Raw genomic sequence first — 15,340 nt, 5'->3', positions numbered from 1 at the left:
TTCTGCGACGTCTTGCATTTCAGTCGTCTTGCATCTTTCCATCTACCCCCCCCTCCCATCCATCCGCCCTCACCACAGCATGCGTATCGACTCGTCGCGATACCGCTACCTCGACCAACAACAGAAACCCAAGCACTTGTCCGCCGGCCAGACCGCGCGGCCCCTGTCGTCGCCCATCCCTGCCAACGATCCGCCTTGCTCCCTACCGAGCAAAGAACAGCCATACGTCACGATGGACGAGAAGCGCGGCTTCTTCTCCGGGACCCGATCCTCTCGCCGCGCCCGTCCCCTCATCATCATCATCCTGCTCGGCATCCTCGGCTACAACCTGTGGCAGTATTTCGGCATCACCTCGAGGATACGCATCGACAATGACAAGGCCGCCGCAGCAAAGGCCGCCGCCGCACCTGGCAAGGCCGCCGAAGCGAACAACGGCGCCGGACTCGCGAGCAAGGTCAACAGGCTGGTGCCCCTGGAAGCGCACATCATGAGCAAGTGCCCGGATGCACGGGTACGTCGCAGCCAGTCTTGAGGATCGAGGCCGCCCAGTCATGATACCAAGTTGCTGACATGACATCGTATGCAGGACTGCCTGCGAGACATGGTCCTGCCGGTCATGATGCGCGCACATGACAAGGTGGACTGGAAACTGTCTTTTGTCGGAACGTACGTCTAGGCTACTGTCCGCTTCCCTTTCCGTCTCGCACGCTTGACTGACTCTCCTCCGTAGACCGACCCAAGATGACGGCGTTGACTGCCGTCACGGGCCTTCTGAGTGTATGTTTGCTCCCTCTACATCTCCCCAGACCTCACTTGGAAAGGAAAAAAAAGGAACAGGAGAAAAAAAAAACTGACTCCCATATGACAGGCATGGGCAACATTATCGAGCTCTGCGCGGCGAAGCTCTACCCCGACCCCAAGATCAGCCTCGGCTTCACCATGTGCATCACGCGCTCGTATCGCGAGATCCCCGACCAGAGCCTCATCGAGGCGTGCGCCCTCGAACACGCCATCGACATCAAGGTGCTCAACGAGTGCGCCGTCCGCGAAGACGGCGCCTACGGCGTCGGCCTGCTGCGCGATAGCGTGACGCGCACGGCCGAGGCGGGCGTCACGCTGTCGTGCACGGTGCGGCTCGACGACGAGGTGTACTGCATCCGCGACGGCGGCGAGTGGACGCAGTGCCCGTTCGGCGCCGGCGTCAACGACCTCGTCATAGCGATTGAGAAGAAGTACCGGCAGCGGGCCGTGGCGGCTGCGGATGCGCGGGGGGAGGACGTTGTCTGACGGCAGGGCGCAGCGGCGCGAAGATCTCGGTCCATAGTTCGCTGGCCTCGCCCAGCGTGTAGCTCAACGCCAGGCGATCCATGCCTGCTTCCTCGTCGCTCGCGTCCATGGCGCCCAGTGTCTCCATGATGCTCTCGTAGCCGACCGCCTTGCCCGTCGCCTGCGTCGCGCCCGCCTCGAGCTGCACGTGCACAATGTGCACGTGAAAGTGGTGGTACGTCGGCTGGTAGTGCACGTACAGCTTGAGCTGGTCGTCGTCGATGCTCGGGTACTGCGCCGTCGTCGCCTCGACGAGCCGCGCCCGCATGTGCCGCAGCCAGGGGAGGTGGCGGCGGCGCAGGTCGCGCAGCGACCAAATGTCGCGCCGCTCGACGAGCGCCAGCAGGTGCAGCGCGTCGAGCGTCTTGCGGTCCCAGTTGAGGTCCGGCAGCAGCAGGAACCCCTCGTCGCCGGCGGCGCCCAGCGGCGTCCTGTAGATGACGTCCTCGACCTCCTTGCGGCCCTCGATGATGTTGTAGACCCAGTTCAGCCGGCCCTCGTCGCGCTTGCGCTGCATGTACGGCCGCACGTGGTCGCGGTAGATTTCGGCCGTCTCCGTGACGAGCCGGACGGGCTGCTTGCTGTACTTGGCCACGTGCGTGCTCGTGCAGGGGTAGATGAGGTTGATCTTGAGGTCGGCGAAAAAGTCGGCGTCGGCGTCGTCCGCCGGCGTCGACGGCACGATGCCGCTCCGGGCGAGGAACCAAAAGTATATGTCGTTGGCGCCGAGGTTCTTGAGGCTCGAGAGCGCCGCCGGCGTCTCGCCGAGGTAGGCCGTCGAGACGGGAAAGGGGGCACGCTCGAGTATGAGGAGCGCCGGTTTGTCGTCAATGCTACCAAGAAGACTTGATCTGCGGCCGGCCTGGTCTTTGGGGGCAACGTCAGTCAACCTTGATCGCACCCAGACGGGGGAGGGAGAACACATGGTGATGACCTTGGTTGAGGAGGCGCTCTAGCTTGAACCGGGGCAGCAGAGCCTCTGCGTGGGTCTTGGCTTCGGCCATTCTGTCGAGATACGATGCCGTCACTCTTGAGCTGCAATAGGAATGTTGACTGTAAGAGAGCTCCGGGGGAACCTATCGGACAGTGATGATGTTGCTGGGCTTTTGTCGCCAAATTGAGGTGCTTCGTTTGCCCCGCAGTTTGGCAGCAGCAAGATCGCGACCCCGCGGTGGGGTCAGGGTCTTGGCTTTGATCACACTTGTCCTCCAGACTAAGGTACCTGAGGTACCTGCTCAAGGCGCTGAAGGCTTCGGCCATGCTTGAGCCATGCATCAAACGGCTTGGCAAAGTATCAGCAAGAATACGCGTTGACGCCCTCGTGGAACACATTGAGCAAGGGAAAATGCGGCATATCTTCCAAAAAGACTCCAGACCCAAATCTACGGTCATGTCATTCTCGGCACCCAGTGCGCCAGAGATGTACTTTGAAAATCAATCAACTCCTCGTCCAAGTGCTCCTCATCCAAGTGGTTTGGTTGTTGCGTTGGCAACCCATTTCTTTCCCATGTCGTCCCCTCAGCTATGGCATCGGCACAAAGTTGTTGCGCGATCTCGGTCACCGCCCCCATTGCCTCTCCCAGCTTTTTAAAGTCCTATCCCCACCTCCCCATCATGAGCTGTTCATACCGTTGAATGGACGCTATGCTGTGTTCAATATTCCAAAGAAAAATGCAAACAAGTGACCAAGAAGCTGTGATTCATGTGGAACATGCGGTTGCGAACAGCTGCAGGCATGGCTCGTTTGGGAATTGAAATGCCCCGTCCTCGACGGCGTCCGGCAGGCCTCGCGAAATTGCCAAGCCGAAGATAAATTGCAATTGGTGCCTTCGAGCGAGCTCACTGCCGTCGCCCAAAAGCTGGGCAGCCAGCTAGCTCAAACAGCCGACCGCCTCATCATCCTCGTTGATCGGTATTGAAGCTTCGGTGGGGTGATTTCCATGTCCTCGACACCCTCATCGTCGTCAGCCTCGAGCGGACCGTTGTCAGCTTCCAACGTGACATCTGGTGAGACTACTTTGGCGGCGACGACCGGGACTGGCTTCTCCGCCACCAACATGTCATCAACCTCGAGCTTCATGGGCGATGAGGCGGGTGTTGTTCGGTCTTTGACCGCGTCAGCTCTCGTCTCATGCTCGCTGGACCGAGAGTTCGTGCTTTGACTGCGTCGCCTGATTCCTTGAGCAGCGCGGGATCTTCCCGCTCGACTCGTGCCATCTCTTTATCAGCCAGAACCCTTGCTATCTGACAAGCGTTTCTTGATCTTGCCAATCTCCTCTGTGCAGTCGCCGTCCCGCAGGAACTGGTGAGCAGCGTGCTCACACATGGACTGGACGAATTCTAGACCCTTATCCAAGTCGTCGTATGCGTCCTTCTCTTGCTCTCCGAGGAGACCAGCGGGGGAGTTCCGAGAATATGGTGAAGAACCAGGAAGGCGAGGTCCACCGCCCATTCGTCGTGTGCTCATATACCTGAGTGAGGGCAGAGGATCGTTGTTTTCGCCATCGGCTGCGGACCCTGGCTTGAGTTCACCCGTGCCGTCATCCTCATCTTCGGGTGACTGGAGCTCGGCGAGCCGTCGGATCTGAGCCACCTTGGCTGCCATTTTGGCTTTTCGCATGAGGTTACGGCTGGCGGACACAAATTTGACCAGCTCCTCGAAGAAGCTTTGCACGTAGCTGTCGTAGTAGACGATAATCATGGTGCGGGTTCGGTATTTTGCTGGAGCATTATCGGCAGAAATGATCGAGTCGGTACGATGTCGCTTTTTGACCTGGGCTCTGGCCCGAGCCTGGGCGACGGCTACGGCCTGCTGCGTCTGTCGCTGGATGGCCGACGGGGTGTTGCTGCCGTTTGGGCTCGGCGGTTGTGCTGCGTCCTGCTTGTCCTCTCGTGGTGGCGTCGTTTCCCTCACATCGCCGACTTGATCGGCGTCACGAGAAACATCCGCATCCGCCACGTCCTTGAGCTTCAAGGACTCGGTGGATCCACGGTTCTTGATAGACTTGGTCGAACTGACACCCAAGGCCGCGAGCTCGGCTTGCCGCTGGTCAATCTGAGTACCGAGGTCGTCGAGTCGCTTGAGCCAATCGGGCACGTTGGCGATGATGTTCTTGAGGGCGTCCATGGTTAATGCCCTTGGATCGTCCCTAGCCCGTGGGGTCGCCGTTGTGGTGGTGTGGGGGAGGTCGTTAGGTGAGTGCCAACCTAACGCCTCGAGTTGGAAGAGAGTCGGGCGGGACGGGTTCGAACCGAGTACAGAGGTGGGCTGATGATCGAGTCGGATTGACAGGGAGGGCCGCAACAGAAAATTCGTGGGAGGTTGGTGATACTGGGCAAGATTGGTGCTGCAGGTGGTGACGCTGGAAGGAGTGAACTATGTCGAAAGCAACGAGGTCGGGATCGTCAGGATCATGGGCGAGGCATGACGCGTGTTTTTCGCTGCCACAGATTTGCTGGAAGGACGAGGTGTCTCTGCTTGTGAAGGATATTGTGCTGTGAGACAGTATGGCAGACCGATGGCGGGATGCGCAGGGGGCACTCCTGTCAAGTGTCGTTAGGTATATACGACCCAACGCAGTGAACCTCGCTGGGGAGATTGAGAGGCGAGTACTCGTTGCGCTGTGGATCGTTCGTTGCGTCAGTGCTGATCAATGGTGCGGACGCTTGCTGGTTCTAGTTGTCATCGGGCAGCAAAGAACCAGTGGTGTTTGCGCGAAAGTGTTTGTCTGTGTCAGACTCGTGGAAGAAGAAAGGCGTGGGCAGGTTGAGGTGAGAGATGGTGCCGGAGCAGAGAGTGCATCAAAATCAAGAACTTGCCCTTCTGCCCTTCTCTAAATCGGGCGCCAGCGCCAGTACTTTAGTTGCTTGCACCCCGTCTGTGGAGTGGACCGGCTGGAGTCAACGGGAGGGCAGGGATAGGATGGGATGGGATGGGATGGGCGTTGGACGGCCGGGGCAGGGATGCTGCTTTGCTGGCGGCGGGGCTCCGGGGCCTTCTCAGGAGTCGCCAGGACTGATGAGAGGGCGCTTGTCCTGTCAGAAATGGTTGGGGGGGGGAAGAGGTGGTCAAGCTACGGCCAAAGGGCCACACTAATGCCGCTCGGGACGGTTCCCTTGCGCTTGCCCTGCCCTGCCCACTTGCCCGCCTACTTCCCGCGCCGTGCCTCCCCCCATTTCTGGCCTGCCTACATAGTACATCGCTCTTGGCGGTCGTGTACTTCCATCGCCTCATGAGGGGTGTTGGCACAGTGTGGACTGAGTGATTCCCTCGGTAAGGTACCTCAGGTACCTACCTAAGATACCTACCTAGGTAGGTGACGGCAGATACTTTTGCATCTGAATCTATGGCGTGTGAGGCCTGGAGTACCTGCCCGCAGCAGGTGATACATCCGGATAGTGGGACACGCAATCAGGGTCCGATGACGATGCCCAGGTCAGCATCAGTAACAGCATGAGCATGTGGAATGTGTCTTCTGTTGGAGCTGGTCTCTGATGAAAACTCTTTTTCTTTCGGTTTCCCGATTTATTTCGCATCTTGCTACTTCTTCAGCGTCTCGCTCGCTTGCTGAGCAATTAACCACTCTGCCGCCCGTTGCAACATGGGACACTAATACCGAGGATCGACAAGGCGGTTTGAAGTGCTGCACGCCACCACATCTTAACTTGGAAGCTTCGTCGAACACAGTACGGGAGCAGTGGAGTACGGCCAATGAACGGCAGGTGGAAGGATGGTGGGTGGGAAGGGGAAGGGCCTACCCTAGTTGCTAACCAGCCAATGTGCCCGTGGAGAGAGAAGCAAGACCAACCGCGTTTGCAATCACGACGGTCCTCATCAGGTCAACCTGTCGACCTGTCAATGGGCCTAGTCAGTCAATAAAAGAGAACACAGAAATACCTAGGTAGGCAGAAGTGGGTGTTTGTTTGTCAAGCGTCGAGGCTGAGAGGGAGGGTGGGCAGACACCATCTTCATCCCTTTAAGACCGAAGTCAGTCTCAGTACAAAAAGCCGACCATGAGCCGGCCACCGCCTTCATAATAGGTTTGGCGCCGTTACGGCTCGAAGTCTTCCTCAGTACCTATAGCCTTGAATCAGTCTTGCATAACCCACCAAAATCTTCACTATACACCCTAGCACACCTGATATCATTATGTGCCCATAGTACTATAGCTTATTTGCGGATGTACTATGGGCTGTTTTTAAGATTTTATTGGCTATGGAGCTGATTTCTGCCACGTTAACTGGGTTGTTCTACACGTACTTTTTGTACTGAGACTGAATTCGGTCTTAAAGGGATAGCCAACGTAGCAAGGCGCCTAAGTACCTACCTAGAGAAACTCATGTGAAAGGAACAAGCGAGAGAGAGAAAGAGAGACCACCCCGGCCCATGTCTCACCAGCATCGTCTCGCCCATCGTCCCTTCCCCCCCATTTCGGCCCCTCCCCTGTTCCTTCCCACCAGCGCCGAATAGGTACATTGGTTAGGCATCCCGCTTCATTCGAGAAACCCCCAGGACCCTGAACACGGTCTGTCTATGACCGATCGGCCTGACATCCTGATTGCTGAGTTCTCTTCCTCCGTGTCCTGCCTTGTATGCCCCCCCCCCTCTTCTCCCCCCTGATCGCTCCCCCAACACGATCCAGAAGTCTCGTGACGATGACCAGAGACAAGGGGCCACGCCGCTTCGACTGCTTGTCTTCCTCTGCGATGCATCCAGAAAGTCAATCAAATTCGACCAGGCCAGCCCTCGGGTGTGGCTGGAGCCAGAAGTGACGCCCCTCGCCGCCTCCTAGCCTCTTCAGTCCTGACGACTTCTTCCGGCAATCTCGGAAACATTGGAACCGACTCTCCAGATGATCATGACTGACCCCAGACGTCTGTGGCCGGGCAGGCAAGTCAGCGTGCGCAGCGCAGCGCCAGATCAGACGCCAGAACAATCAGACTGATGCCTCGCATTTTATCGCCCATCTCGGATAATTGCCATGTCGTGCCTCGCTTGTGGCCTACCAAGTGTCGGACGATGACAAGGCTCTTTACCTTTTCGCTCCACCCCAACACCCGACGCCCCCATGTCGGCCAGTTTGCCGTGTTTGGCTGGATACAGACCGCTCCCACGTTGGCGCATTCCCGTACCGCTGCAGCCACGTTGCCAGCCTGTCACGACGCCGTACAGACGAGGGAGCCCGCCGCCGCAAGGCCGCATGAATCGTCGTCCATCGGTCAGTGGCACTATCGCTCCAACGTCCGCGCGCGCGAGGTACACAGCACTGAGCATGGAGAAATCGCCGTTCAGCCGATAGTGTTGCCCAAAATTGCCAATGTGCGCCAACCCAGCCTGCTCGTTCGCTGCCATGGCAAGCGTGGCTAACATGGTATCAAGCCAAGGACACATTACACACAGGACGGCAATTCTTAACAATCCGGCATCTCCCCGCTTCACCCACCAACCCGCGCGTGACGCAGCCCGTTGTCACATTCTCTCGTCGTGAAATCACCACTAACGTGCTGTCTGTAGTGCCCGGCGAATGATGGACAGGCATCCGTTGGCTGCGCGCAAGCGCTTGCGTTTTGATGACCAGCCACTCCACTATATCGATCGTCGTGCATTAACATGGCATCGCCGTGCATTCAAGAAACACACTGGCGTCCGAAGAAGCCCCCGATGACAAGACATGGCTTTTCGTCACTCCGTCTCAGCCAACAATTTCTCTACCTTCAACAACGCCCTGCCTACATAGTAGTCTCTGAGTATAGTCAGAACACTGCCAAGGCCGGCCCCGCGTACTGATAATACTCCTCGGCCTTCTCGGCAAATGATATAGGAAATGAATCGTCAGCAACACGAAGCTTTCGTGCGCGGAACAGAGCACGCGGGTAGGAACACTAAATTGCCGGCGCTGGCGCGAGGACCGATGATCGCCCTGCCCACTGCCGAGCCACCCTGGCTAATTGGTCCAAGCACGTCTCGCCATGTTACGACTTTTGCCCAAGCTTTTTTTTAGGCCGCAAGCAAAGCCTATCCATATACGGTAGGTTGTCCACTAGCAGCAGCCACAGGTGACCCTCAATTGTTCAGTCCCAATTCGAGACGCCCGAGTCACGATGGGACAGTGTGCCTATCAGCAGCTCAGCTATTTGACATTTCAAATCCTGACGGAACTCCGTTTCTCTTTACCGTGACATACCAGCCCACGCATAATTCTGCTTCCGCGACACGTTGGTATAGGTCTCGTGTCGAGCGACCTTGAGCTTGACTGTACATCCTCGGCTACTCCGCCTCGAAGCATGCTTCGAGTTGCTGGACCTGGGCCCCCTCTTCAGTGTTGTTGTGTCACTTTCTTTCGTTATTGGTTCTATCATGGCAGGTTTCCTGTATTTCCAGGGTGCGCAGTCCTCCTCTTGTCCGATATTCGAGCCCGGGTGCATAGAATGGCCTTTGCTTTGGCTCGTGTCTCAAAGACAACCCTACAGAAACCAAATTCTCAGGGACCTCGATTCTAAACACCGAGTCATAATGGCTGTACTTCACGACGGAGTGGCAAGGTAGTGCAACACAGTCAGTCCGGGCGATGTTCGGTCAATATCAGCTGACATTTGCATCGGATTTCTCACTCCTAGGAAAGCCCGGATCTAGATATGCCGAAGAGACTTCTCTATCAGGAACGATCAGCATCGTATCCCTCATCTAGGTGGTTTCAGAACCTTGACAACCTCAACAGTACTTTCCACCAGCACTGGGATCACCGTCTTTGATCAGCGCAAAGTGTCACCTCTCCAACAGCCCTAGTCAGGATCGGTCACGTACCGAACGATGATATTGCGGTGCCTGATTCTGTTCGTGATCTGTAGCGGAGTTGCTCCGCTTCATAAGGCCGACTTGCCAACTGCTCGAGCGAAGCATCATGCCCAGCACTGGTCAAGCAACCGCAACAGCACAATCGACGATGCAGTATGGACATTATAGCGCGATAGCGTCTCCGGACTTGCATGTTCGGCACATGCAAGATTGGGGTGCATCACACGCCTAACCAAGCTTGTTGCACCTGCTCGAATCTCTGTTCACTTGTCATTTTGGGCCATGGTTCAACTTCAGCCTAGAATCGGGAACGCAAAACCGCTGCATGTGCATCTGAACTGTGATCGCCTCATGTCTGAGACATGCGTTCATGTACGTCGGGAAGAACACGTAGCCACTCGAAGTCATGCTGAACATCAAACAACAGGCCGCGCCTGTGAGCTGCTCGCTTTCGGAACGGCGTCAAACAGCCACGGACGACATGATGAAATCACCACGGCAGCCCAGCGCCCCAATTGAAGTCCTGTTACTTTGATCGGCCCTTTCCCTCCAGCATCAGAGACACGCCTTACATCTGAAATTTGAGCCTGAAGCTCGCGCGTCTTTGTCCGCTTAACAGGTCTGTTGCTCCCTGTGGCTAAGCTTGAAACGGTGCTTCCTCTCGTGATGCCGCCGATGCCAAGATCCACCAGCAGATTGAATGCGACAGATCACGGAGATTGAGACGTTGCAAAAGGCTGGCAAATGGACGCTTGCGGACGGAAGCGAAAAGAAAACACAAAATAACACGTGGAAGTGAAAAGTGACCACGGAAGGGCCGGGGTCAGTCAAACCCTGACTGCCAGCCAACATCAAAGGTGCCACCAACCGGACGGGGGCTGGATTCAGGAGGCTTCCTGCGACAGCCCGTTTCTTTTTCTTGAAGCATCGACCTGACCAAGACGACTCAAGACGGCACAGTGGGATTTACGTCTTCGGTTTCGCTCATGCGAGCCAACAAACTCCCCTCTCAGGTCACATTTCCTTTCGGAACGTATCAGATGTCATTATGATGCCTCGAGAACGTCGGCGACCTCGCGGGCCAGGTTAGATCCTCCACGCGCCAGGCGATGAGACGACGTCTTCTTCTAGCTCCGGTCTGACGAACGAATGTGGGCATTCGTGTCCCCCGGGGAAGAGGTGCCCTTCGATCCGGGCGGAGACCCTTTCAGCACATCCTTTCACCAGTCAGCGGAAGGGGGGGGCTGGGGCACGGGAGAAGCGGATTGATGATTGATGACGAGACTAGCAGGGCTGCCATGTGCGTGAGGGAAAACCCCCCCCCCCCCCCCCACTAGTTGGGGTTCCCTTCGCCGCTTGGCCTTTCGGCTGAGGACACGAAAGGGCAGGGCAGGCAGGGGGTGGAAAGGTAGGGAGGGAAAAGGGCGCCTGTTTCTTTCGCGCGTGAAACTTGGAAGCCTCGTCAGTCCTCGCTTCTGTTTGGTCCGTTTGGGACAGGGATTTACGATGTACCATTGTGTTGGTTGACCGAGGAGACTTGCGGAGCGGAGTGTGGCCCACGAGCATTTGTTCGGAGAGCGAGGACCAAGCCAATCTTGCGGCGGTGTCCATGCCATACTGCTGGTCACGAGGACTGGTCCCCTTCCTTCAATCGCTACCCGACATTGGACGGCGCGTGTTTCTTTCTCCATCGGGGACCGGTGAAGGGATGGGCCCAGGGGGCGTGTGAGCGATTACCCTCCTACTCGTCATCTTACGGCGACATCATCGGCATCAGGACGCAAGTAAGCACGCGGCATGCGGGATGGGCCGGTGATCGGTCGGGCTGACACTGCTGCCAATTTTGAAATCCAGCGTCGCATCGCATTGATTGAATTTGCATCTGTGTGGCTGGTTTCCCCCTCCTCTCTATTCTGCAGTCATCAGCTACAGCGGCTGGGGGAGTCCTCGCCAGCCAAGGAGGGTAGCGTTCCGTGTGAAATCGTGATGAGATGCTGCACACGCCGTGATTGAAGGCACATGCAAACACGGCAGGCAATGCGCTTAGACTCCAATCATCTGGTCCTCCCCATCACGGCCACACCTCCACCTTCTCCCAGTCGCCCTCGCGGATGGCCCCTGGTACCGTGTCACCACCAGCGTCGTCGTTGCCGCCGCCCACACGACGGTACAACCACCGCCGCCCCCTCTTGGGGTCGCTCAGGTCCACGCGGTCCACCTCGTCCGGCACAACGACGACGACGCGAAAGTTGGCCCTCGCCACCTCGTCCTCGAGATCCGTGACAACCTGCCCAAGACCCTTCGCCCTCAGCCGGCGGCCCGGCCGCGACGAGCGTCCCGGAAGGCGGTTTCCGAAACGTCCGCGCAGGACGGGGCTCAGGTTGCCAAAGAGAGCCGGAGCCTCACGCGAGCAGCTCCAGCCCGAGGCGGCGTCGCCGTCACCCTCGCCCTCGCCCTCGCCCTCGCCCTCGCCCGTGCGCCGCATCTCGCGCAGCAGCTTCGCCGTCAGCGCCGCGTCGGCATCGGCGTCGCGCGGCAGCACGTACGCGACGCCGCGGACGCGCCACTGCGTCGCCGGCTCGCGCGCCCAAAAGACGGCCTCGACCGCGTGCCCGGCCGCGAGGTCGGGCGTCTTGTGCATGCGCGCGTCCGTCGTCAGCGTCAGCAGGTCCGACTCGTACGTCGGCGGGTTCAGCGGCGCCTCGTTCTTGGGGTTCGCGGGCAGCGAGGCGAAGAGGCCGCGGTGGATGCAGGTGCGGGCGCGCGGGACGAGGCCGCTGCTGCTGCTGCTGCTGTGGAGCGTCGCGAGGGTGAATTCCGGCGCCGCCATCGTGTTGATGTGTTCGAGAAAGAGGGAGCGCCACGGTGCTGGGGTGCTGCTTGTCGCGGTGCTAGCGCCGGCGGCTGACGACGACGACGACATGGTGCGGGCGAGGTGGGCGATGCGCTGGGCGGGTGCTGCGGCGGCGAATGGTGAGGCGCCAGGCTTCATGTGAGGTCAGTGTACCGAGCTGGCTGTGATGATGATGGTGATGATGATAATGGCTGGGAAAGGTGGATGAGAGAGGAGTTGCGGCGAGCCTGCATGTTTAAAGCCTCAGCCCCAATAGGGTCACAAACCGTCGATGATTCATCATCATGTTCATCATCGATATGACGATTCCTTTTTTGACGCGCAGGCCTGCCCCGACCTCGAAGATCCAAACGCATATTCTGGTCACGGCCAGGTTCAATTGTGTAACATGGAATTGGATAACCTCCTCATTATTCAGCGAGTGTAGATGCCTACTCGCGTCGCTTCGTCCTCCAGGGAAATCCGGCCTGTGATCCGCGATGACATCGTATGTCCATAAAAAAAAAACCAATACCAGAGTCGCCGCTCGTTGCGCCCTCAAGTCAAAATATGCGTGTTTATCGTACATGCTCGGTTTGCGAACAGCGTCTACCTCTTTCCATCAGCCGACGTCCTCGACGCACCATCCGCCACGGAGCCGGTCTCCTCGTCGTACGCCGGCGGCACGCTACCATCCTCGGTAGTGTATCCCGGCAACGAGGCTGTCACGGAGATGGCCCTCGCCCGCCCGATGACCCGCCCGACACGCAACGCCATGTCACGTAACGCCGCTAGGTCCATCTCCATCGTAGTGCTGCCCTCGCTGCTGCCCTCGCTCCGCTCGCTGCCGGTGTCCGAATCGCCCGAGTCGGATCCCGCGTAACCGGACTCGGAGCCCTCGGTGCCAACAAGTGTGATACTTTCCGCGTCCCTGTCGCGCGAGAAGGAGAAGGACTGAGCCCGCGAAGAGGCTCGTGATGGGCAACGGACGGAATCCGTGTCGCTTCCCACAACGAATGTCTGCGCTTCTAGGTCGGTAGCGACCATGCGGTGAGACTCGGCAGCCCTTTCTTTACTTTCTGGGGCGCGAACGAAGAACTTTCTAATAAAAGCAATTGCCTGGTGGCGTCTGTTCGAGGAGGCAGTCTGTTGATCGACCTTCTCCTCGTCAACTTCCGTCTCACTAGTGCGGAAGACGCGGTTGATGAAGCTGAAGAAAGCGAGCCTGAACTCTGCGCGACGCTCCTCCTTCGTGGCACGTCGAGAGGCCCATCGGGCGGCGCGAGCACCCCGGCGGGCTTGTCGGCGGGCGTCGCGCGCTGCCTCGCGCTCTGAACGGGGGAAGGAAGCTTTGCGAACGACTCCAATGAGGAAGAAGGTTAAAAGGATACCAGAGACGGCGAGGGCTATGGTGGGAGTGTGGGAAGTAGACTGCATTTGTTAGAACATGAACGTAAGAGAAGGCGAGGCCAAAAAGTGATAGGAGACTCACAGAAGGAACGGAGGGTGCGGGAATGCTGGGAACATTGGCGGTACCGGACATGATGGTGATGAACTGTTCGTCGGTATCGACGAGGGGGTGTTCAGCCTTCTGGCCAGGCTGGGCAATGGACTGAATAGTGGCACCCCCATCTTCGGCGTCACTTGGTACATCCGTGGACTCGTTCGAATCGACGTCGTCGACCCCCGAATCCTTAGCAATCTTCGTCTCATCTTTACAAGGGCGGAACACGTTGGTGAAGACCTTTTTGACGCTGGTGACAACGTCGCCGACAGCACACTTGAACCCGCTGCAGACCTCTTCGGGCAGCGCAGTGGGCGTCTCAAGTTGCGACGGGCTATCTACGCCCAGGATCTCAAGAGCACCAGAGGGGCTGAGGGCATAGCGAATCACCACGTCCAACTCGCCGACGTTGACGTGCAGAGTTTCGTAGTCTTCATCATCCTCGTGGCAGGTGTAGGTCCAGGTCGCGTCCGGTTGATTCGGAAAGGCGACAGTCGGAGGCACATCGGTACACGACTGGCTCTGAGGGGTGAGTACGAGGTTGAGAATCTGTACATGTCATGTGAGATGAGTTCCTAGACACACAAGTCAAGACGGGATGAGGGGCGACAGCGTACGCTATTCTGGTGTCCGGGGGTGGCGGGGTTGTTGTACACAATCCAGGCAGACTGCGGGCCGGGTGCTTCCATGTGTCAACTCATGAACAACTTGACAACTCATTAAGGGACATACATTGCCAGCCGGTGGAGTCGGGAGAAGAGCCCCGGACGGCGAGGGGCAGGCCGAGGCCGAGGGCGGCAGAGGGGCGCATCGTCTTTCTCTTTCTTTCCGTTCTCTAACTCTTACTTCTTTCTATTGCCAACAAAGGGACCATAGATGCCTGAATGAAATGATGACCACGAAGGAAAGGAAGGAAACGTGGGCCGTTCGCTAGGCAGTCGTGGGTCTGTCGGGGCCCAGTGGAAGACTGAGGCTTGTCGTCGTGGCAAGAAGAGGGGGGAGAGGAAGGGGAAACGGCGGACGGAGGAAAAGAAGGACGAATAGCAGGTTTTTGGGTGTGGACGCGTGTGCTGGACGTTGGGCGATTGACGAGGAACGGAATCTGGGGTTCGCTAGCATGGGCGAGTGATGCGATGGATGGAGGGTGGTGTGCGAGCTTCGTTTATTCTGTTGCCTGGCGTTGGCGCCTCGCTGGGCTGCGTCGGAGGGGCGTAAGCACGGCAGAGGGTGCCAGGGGTTCTTCAGCCCGTCCGTCCGTGGCTCTGAATCTTGGGTGATTGTCCTGCTTTGAAATCTTGATATATTGAGTCTGTCTGCCCCTTGCTAGGCGTACCTGATGGTAAGGTAGCTGAGGGGAAAGACAGATTTCAATAGCACGCTCTCGTCGAAGCAAGGTCAGACGAAATATCTTGGCCGAGGGACAAAGGTGGCAGGCTCGATCGATCAGCGGGTAGGCTGGAATGAGGCAGGCACAACAGGACAGATCGACTTCCTGCGCTGCAACAACAGAAGCACACCTCGGCAGGCATGGAGCAGCGCTGCGCCTTCCCGCAACGTCCCCCTCCCCCTCCCATCAGCCAAGTCCTCCAATGAGGGGTCACCCGGGCTGACGCCGTTGAAGGCTCAGCCCCGCCCGGCCTCGGCGTGCCGCCCAATCGGTCCCGCGCTGAGCTCGGTGTTTCGAGGTCGAGGTGCCTCTGCTGTGGCGTCATGTGGGTTTTTCCCGTTTCCTGTCCGACTGCTCGTCGAAGGAGTTATCGTGGCGAGGCTTCTGACTTGCCTATAGCCAGGTTTCCGGTGCCGTCACTCTCTTGCACACCACAACGGAGAGCTCAAAGGCTGAGCCAGGTGTCACGGGCTGCACAGCAATATGTTGCATGGG

General features: G+C 58.1%; 5 protein-coding genes across 5 annotated transcripts; 1 reads left to right on the top strand and 4 right to left on the bottom strand.

Annotated features, from left to right (window-relative positions):
• Positions 1-79: 79 nt before the first annotated feature.
• VDAG_08016 (uncharacterized protein) lies at positions 80-1,287 on the top strand (the record flags this gene model as incomplete). The annotated part of the gene is made up of 4 exons (XM_009652782.1): positions 80-511; positions 587-666; positions 731-777; positions 869-1,287. 4 exons carry the CDS (start codon positions 80-82, stop codon positions 1,285-1,287), a joined length of 978 nt encoding a protein of 325 aa, XP_009651077.1.
• A 63-nt stretch (positions 1,288-1,350) lies between these two features.
• Positions 1,351-2,330, bottom strand: VDAG_08015 (DCS2 protein; the record flags this gene model as incomplete). Its single annotated transcript, XM_009652781.1, has 3 exons — positions 1,351-1,371; positions 1,433-2,193; positions 2,228-2,330. The coding sequence occupies 3 exons, from the start codon at positions 2,328-2,330 to the stop codon at positions 1,351-1,353; spliced, it is 885 nt and encodes a 294-aa protein (XP_009651076.1).
• Positions 2,331-3,202: 872 nt separating this feature from the next.
• Positions 3,203-4,637, bottom strand: VDAG_08014 (uncharacterized protein; the record flags this gene model as incomplete). The annotated part of the gene is made up of 2 exons (XM_009652780.1): positions 3,562-4,637; positions 3,203-3,432 (listed from the first exon to the last, which is right to left on the bottom strand). The coding sequence occupies exons 1-2, from the start codon at positions 4,451-4,453 to the stop codon at positions 3,203-3,205; spliced, it is 1,122 nt and encodes a 373-aa protein (XP_009651075.1). The 5' UTR covers positions 4,454-4,637.
• A 6,555-nt stretch (positions 4,638-11,192) lies between these two features.
• Positions 11,193-12,113, bottom strand: VDAG_08013 (uncharacterized protein; the record flags this gene model as incomplete). The annotated part of the gene is made up of 1 exon (XM_009652779.1): positions 11,193-12,113. The coding sequence occupies one exon, from the start codon at positions 12,111-12,113 to the stop codon at positions 11,193-11,195; it is 921 nt and encodes a 306-aa protein (XP_009651074.1).
• A 450-nt stretch (positions 12,114-12,563) lies between these two features.
• VDAG_08012 (uncharacterized protein) lies at positions 12,564-14,269 on the bottom strand (the record flags this gene model as incomplete). Its single annotated transcript, XM_009652778.1, has 4 exons — positions 12,564-13,385; positions 13,447-14,007; positions 14,076-14,140; positions 14,191-14,269. The coding sequence occupies 4 exons, from the start codon at positions 14,267-14,269 to the stop codon at positions 12,564-12,566; spliced, it is 1,527 nt and encodes a 508-aa protein (XP_009651073.1).
• Positions 14,270-15,340: the final 1,071 nt, after the last annotated feature.

This window comes from Verticillium dahliae, genomic scaffold (assembly GCF_000150675.1).
Source record: "Verticillium dahliae VdLs.17 supercont1.18 genomic scaffold, whole genome shotgun sequence".
Lineage (NCBI taxonomy): Eukaryota > Fungi > Ascomycota > Sordariomycetes > Glomerellales > Plectosphaerellaceae > Verticillium > Verticillium dahliae.
This window is presented reverse-complemented; position numbering and strand designations above follow the sequence as displayed.